The sequence below is a fragment of the Nicotiana tabacum genome, chromosome 15 (genome assembly GCF_000715075.1).
Source record: "Nicotiana tabacum cultivar K326 chromosome 15, ASM71507v2, whole genome shotgun sequence".
Classification (NCBI taxonomy): domain Eukaryota; kingdom Viridiplantae; phylum Streptophyta; class Magnoliopsida; order Solanales; family Solanaceae; genus Nicotiana; species Nicotiana tabacum.
This window is the reverse complement of record NC_134094.1, coordinates 119,399,199-119,405,480: the sequence shown is the minus strand read 5'-3', so window position 1 is coordinate 119,405,480 and position 6,282 is coordinate 119,399,199. Positions and strand designations below refer to the sequence as shown.

The window sequence follows — 6,282 nt, the reverse complement described above, 5'->3', positions numbered from 1 at the left end:
TCGATGTTAAACTCAGCATAACAAGCAACCCCTTTGCGGAGTGACAGAATACGGATATCTTCTTGTTACTTTAAGGTTCACCGAACGTTTGCTTGCACTCATTTTTTTTTACATAATAACGATACTAATCTATCATACTCCATTGTAAGTGGAATTTAACATGACACTATGGAGATAAACTATAGCTTACTGAGTTATTCGCCACCACAACCTCACCCCCCCCCCCCCACACACACACACAATATAATGAAACCCTAATTCTTCACTCTTCAGACATTATGACAAAATGCAAAACAACTTAACGAAGAAAAATTTAACAAGACTTGAGAATTTTTCTAAATGGATTTTTATAAAATCCTTAACATTTTTAAATAAGGCAATGCCCAATCCGAGGGGTCGAATATTTTGAGGTATAGCGCCTTAAATAAGGGTGCTATACCCATTTAAATTATTGTTATATCAGTTAAGCGCAGAATAATTATTGGTGGGCCCACAAAATATGTATAGCGCCTTAATAAATGGCGCTATACCTGGCCGTCTTTTCATATTCAAATATAGCGCCCTTTAAAAGGGCGCTATATGTATTTTGGTCATTAACTTTTTTTCTATCTATTTTTGTGCCTTGAGTCCAAAAATGCATTATGTTGGTTCCGGACTCCACTCAACGTTCGAAAGAATAGTGCTTAGGTAAATAAATTTTGTGACTTTGATCTCGTTAGCATCTCTTTTATTTAGAGTTCATTTCTTCTTCTTCTTCTGGAAATTACATTTACTAATGTGAATTGTTCTTTCAATCAAAAGCTATTTATCATATATGTACTTGGTTATTTTAATAATGCAATTGTTTACTACAAGAAAAATTTATGGAAAATGTTATTAGTAATACTACAATTATGTTCTAGGTCTAAAGCAATTGAGTATGATTAGTTATAAGTGATCTTGAGTTTATCAGTAGTTATCTTTAAAATGTTCTAAATATGCATAGGTGTGAAGATTAACCTTCTATTTTATATATTTCATATATTTTCTGACCTTTAGTTGTAGATTATAGTATCCGTTAGTTCCTTTATTTTATTTCTTCACCAGTTTTGCGACCTTTAGTGGTAGATTATATTTCGGTAATTCTTTTATTTCTGTCGCTTGTTTTCGGGATAGTGTTGTGTAGTGACTCCTAGATTATAGTGGCTTTGGTGAACGATGGTAGGGTAAGGTCTTGTCCTCGGGGGTGTCAGCGCGGGGGAAGGGGTGCGGGGAGTAAGGGGGTAAGAGGACTAAGGGAGATACTAGGCTGAGAGTGGGGTCTTGGAACATAGGAACTTTGACTGAAAAATATGTAGAGTTAGCGAATATTCTCGAGAAAAGGAAGATTAATATAGCTTGTGTACAGGAGACTAGGTGAGTAGGAGATAAGGCGCAGGATGTGGGCAGTTTCAAACTTTGGTATTCTGGGAGTGTGGGGGAAGAAACGGGGTAGGTATCTTGGTTGACAAGGACCTCCGTGAACTAGTGGTGGAGGTTAGGAGAGTGAATGACAGGTTGATGACTATTAAGCTAGTTGTTGGAGGTTTTACTTTGAACATAATCAGTGTGTACGCACCCCAAGCAAGCTTGGATGAGGAAGTCAAGAGGCGTTTCTGGGAGGATTTGGATGAGATGGTGTATGGTATCCCGCATACCGAGAATCTTTTCATATGAGGAGATTTTAATGGCCACATTGGAGCGACGTCTAGGGGGTATGATGATGTGCATGGTGGCTTTGGGTTTGGAGATAGAAACGGAGGAGGAACGTCTCTGTTGGACTTTGCTAGAACATTTGATTTGGTGATAGCAAACTCGAGTTTCCTGAAGAAGAAGGAGCACTTGGTCTCCTTACGGAGTTTGGTGGCCGAGACTCAAATTGATTATTTACTCTGCAGGAAGTCTGATAGAGGTCTTTACAGGGATTGCAAGTCATCCCGAGTGAGAACATCTAAACCCTTCATAGGCTCCTGGTCATGGACCTTGAGATCACAAGGAAGAGGAGGAAGAGGGCGATGTATAGCCAATATAGGATAAAGTGGGGAGCCTTGACGGAAGCTAAAGCGCAGGAGTTAGGGGTCAAGCTGGTGACTATGGGGGCTTGGAGGAGTAGTGGTGACACAAACGCTATGTGGAACACGACTGTGCAATGCATTAGGGAAGCCGCGAGAGAGGTATTAGGGGTCTCAAAGGGTTACTCTGGGGGTCATAAGGGAGACTGGTGGTGGAATAGAGAGGTTCAAGAAAAAGTAAAAACCAAGAAAGCAACGTATCTGAAGCTAGTGGAAAGTGTAGACGAGGAGGAGAAGAGGGCAAATGGGGAGCATTATAAGTTTGCTAAGAAAGAGGCAAAACTAGCAGTTACGGAGACTGCAGATTTTAGTCGTATGTATGAGGAACTCGAGGGCTGAGGTGGGGATAAGAGGTTGTTCAGGTTAGCCAAGGCACGAGAAAGGAAGGCGCGTGACTTGGACCAAGTGAAGAACATCAAGGATGAAGAAGGTAGAGTTTTGTTGGATGAGGGACTTATCCATCGGAGATGGTAGACCTACTTATAAAGTCTCTTGAACGAGGAGGGGGACATGAGCATTGTACTGGGTGATTTGGAACTCTTCGGGAGTCGTTGTGACTTTAGGTATTATAGGCGGATTAGAGTTGATGAAGTTGAGGGGGCTATACGTAAGATGAGCAGGGGCAAAGTGACTGGGCCGGATGAAATCCCAGTGGAGTTTTGGAAGAGCACGGGCAAGGCAGGCTTGGAGTAGCTCACTAGGTTATTTAATGTCATTTTTAGAATGAATAAGATGCTCAAAGAGTAGAGGTGGAGAACGATGGTTACTGTATACAAAAACAAGGGTGATATCCGAAATTGCAATAACTATCGGGGTATCAAGCTGCTTAGCCATACTATGAAAGTCTGGGAGAGAGTGGTAGAGCTAAGGGTGAGGAGGAGTGTGTCTATTTCCGAGAACCAGCTCGGGTTTATGCCAGGGCGTTCGACTACAGAAGCCATCCACCTTGTTAGGAGATTGATGGAGCAGTATAGGGAGAGAAATAAGGACTTACATATGGTGTTCATCAAATTAGAAAAGGCATACGATAAAGTTTCGAGAGAGGTTTTGTGGAGATGTTTGGAGGCTAGAGGTTTATCGGTTGCCTACGCTAGGTTGATTAGGGACATGTATAATGGAGTAAAAACCCGAGTGAAGACGGTGCGTGGGCACTCGGACCATTTTCCGATTATGATGGGGTTGCATTAGGGGTCGACACTCGGCCCTTTTTTGTTTGCTCTAGTGATGGACGTACTGACGTGCCACATCCAAGGGGAGGTGTCGTGATGCATGCTATTTGCAGATGATATTGTATTGATTGATGAGACGTGAGACAGTGTGAATGCGCAATTAGAGGTATGGAGGCAGACCTTGTAATCTAAAGGTTTCAAGTTGAGCAGGACCAAGATAGAATACTTGGAGTGTAAGTTCAGTGGAGAGACTCAAGGGGGGAAGGGGAGTTGAGGCTATACTCGCAGGTCATCCCTAGGAGAGGGAGTTTTAAGTACCTTGGGTCTATTATTCAGGGGGATGGGGAGATTGATGAAGATGTCACCCATCATATTGGGGTGCGATGGATGAAATGGAGACTCACTTCCGGTGTTTTGTGTGACAAAAAGGTGCTATCAAAACTTAAGGGTAAGTTTTACAGAATGGTGGTTAGACCAACGATGTTGTATGGGACTGAGTATTGGCCAGTCAAGATCGCTCATGTCCAGAAGATGAAGGTAGCAGAGATGAGGATGTTGAGATGAATGTGCGGGCATACCATGTTAGATAGGATCAGAAATGAGGTTATTCGCGATAAGGTGGGTGTGGCCGTTATTGAGGACAATATGCGGAAAACGCAGCTTAGGTGGTTTGGTCATCTGAGGAGGAGAACACATACGCCCCGGTAAGGAGGTGTGAGAGGTTGACATTGGAGGGCCTACTGAGACGTAGAGGTAGGCCAAAGAAGAGGTGGGGAGAGGTGATTACGCAAGATATGGCGCAGCTTCAGCTGACCGAGGACATGACCCTTGATAAGAAGGTATGGAGGTCAAGGATTAGGGTAGTAGAGTAGGTAGTCTAGAGTGTTCATAACAGTAGTATTGGCACGCAGTCTCGCAATCTGTTGGTAGTACGTTTTTTATGACTAACCGTTGTTTTCTTTCATTATTGATCACCTTACTGTCTTGTTATTTTTATTCTGCTTTTATATATCTTTTTGCTATTGTCTCTTCTTGTCTATATTTTCATTAATGTGGTGCTTATATTTTCCTAAGCTGAGGGTCTATTGGAAATAACCTATATATCCTCACAAGGTAGGGGTAAGGTCTGCGTACACACTACCCTCCCCAGACTCTATGATGTGGGATAATACTGGGTATGTTATTGTTATTGTAAATAGTTGGAATTCCTAACCTCAAGAATAGAGCAAAAGGGCCATTATCAATTAAAACAATATAATAGACTTTCCATTTGTCCACACATGAAAATCATTCATGAATAGCTCAAAGGTCTCGATAGAACAAAAGAATAAAAGTCGAATACCCAAACCCTTAAAATCACAAAAAGAGAAATTGCAACGAGTTTAGGTAATCAATAATGGAAACTCATACCATTATCATCACCTCTGTTTTAAAAGGTGTTTCTGGGGCGAGCCCCGGGGCGAGGCGTACCAAAAATGCTCCGGGGCGATGGTGTGGGGCGAAAGTCTCAAGAGGCGTACGCCCAGCAATTTGGGGCGTACGCCCGGACGTTCGGGGCGCGTTTTTTAGTAAGGAGTAAGCCCCAGAGACTTTTTCAAATTAAAATAAAATTTGTTGAATTAGCCCTTCATATAATACCAAAATTCTCAAAAGTCAGTTTGGTAATTACTCAAAAGGTTTAAAAAGGAACTCAAAAGTATTAAATTTAAAAGTAAAGACCTTTTTTATTGATTTAAGCCCTAATTCATGGGTTTTCCAAATTTTTATCTTGTCTGCTAGTCTGCTAATATCTCTCAAAAGCAACGAATATTTAATTTTTTTTATAAATACAAAGAGAACTACATTTTTCTTCATAGCAGCAAATTCAAAGTTCAAATTGCAGGTTAATCATCCTTTTGTTTCTCCATATAGAAAACTTTATTCTTTTAGACTCAAATTACTTGTGCTTGTAAGTAAGGTATAATAGATTGTTTTGATTAGTTTTTTGTGGGGATGGAGCGCACATATATATAGTTTTCTTCAATTTTTATGTAATTTTACATGTTTATAAATATTAACTGTCATTATATTATTTTATAAAATATTAAAAATTAAATACATATGGAGCTTACGTCCCGCTGAGACATATATAAAATGCCCCGCTTTACACCCTCGCCTTTTAAAACACTGATCATCACTATAAGAATATACAGAACAAAACCTAAATATTCTTTCATTAAAAATCAGTTTGAAAAATGAAAGCAACTACCTAACACGACCTGAGCTCCCTAAAGATTATTCCTTATCTCCATCCAGCAGGCCACATATATCTCATTATTATTAAACCCTAATTTTCCAATATATTAAACAGATATACAGAATTCTAATTAAGTCCACCTCAATTCTTATCCACACATTTTAAATAAATCCAACAAAACGGATCAAACAACCCCATTCTATTTGTCCATGGTCGGCCAGTTCACTTTGTGTGGACCAAACCCCATTAGTGTTTCCCTCGTATTCGCATTTTGAGTTTATGAATTTTCTATTCTAAGAAAAAGCTGCTTATTAGATTTTGAATAATAAGAATTAACTTACATAGTCACTTATTCAAACATTTAAACTTATAATAATCATCGAATATATAATATATTTATAATTCATGTATAATCCACGTATATTCTATGTATACCACCTAGGAAAAGTAAACAACCGATTATTTATGTAAAAATCTCGACCGTTTGTGTTAAGATCTCTTTGAATAAATTATTTATATATATTATATTAATTTTATAATACGAATATAAATTTAGGACTAAAATTATTGGATTTGGTGAAGGAACTGTAGCTCCGTTTGCACTTATCAACTCCATTTTCTAATTATTATTTTATTCACAAGGGACCTCCCATGACCTACCACAATGTCTTAGTAACGGTCGGCGCACATGGATAGATTGTTGACTATCTTCTAGACATTTCCATAAAGAGCATGTTATTGACAGCTAGGAATGTAAGAAAAAGAATTGATTGGATGTGTATGGCCA

The 6,282-nt window shown here is 39.4% G+C and overlaps 1 protein-coding gene across 1 annotated transcript; it reads left to right on the top strand.

Moving 5' to 3' along the window:
- Positions 1 to 1,994: 1,994 nt before the first annotated feature.
- Positions 1,995 to 2,429, top strand: LOC142169824 (uncharacterized). The gene has a single exon (XM_075231745.1). The coding sequence runs from the start codon at positions 1,995 to 1,997 to the stop codon at positions 2,427 to 2,429; it is 435 nt and encodes a 144-aa protein (XP_075087846.1).
- The last annotated feature ends 3,853 nt before the right edge of the window (positions 2,430 to 6,282 follow it).

Excerpts from the sequence above, each read along its gene's own strand:
- LOC142169824 (XM_075231745.1), top strand. The coding sequence starts at position 1,995 with ATGGACCTTGAGATCACAAGGAAGAGGAGGAAGAGGGCGATGTATAGC.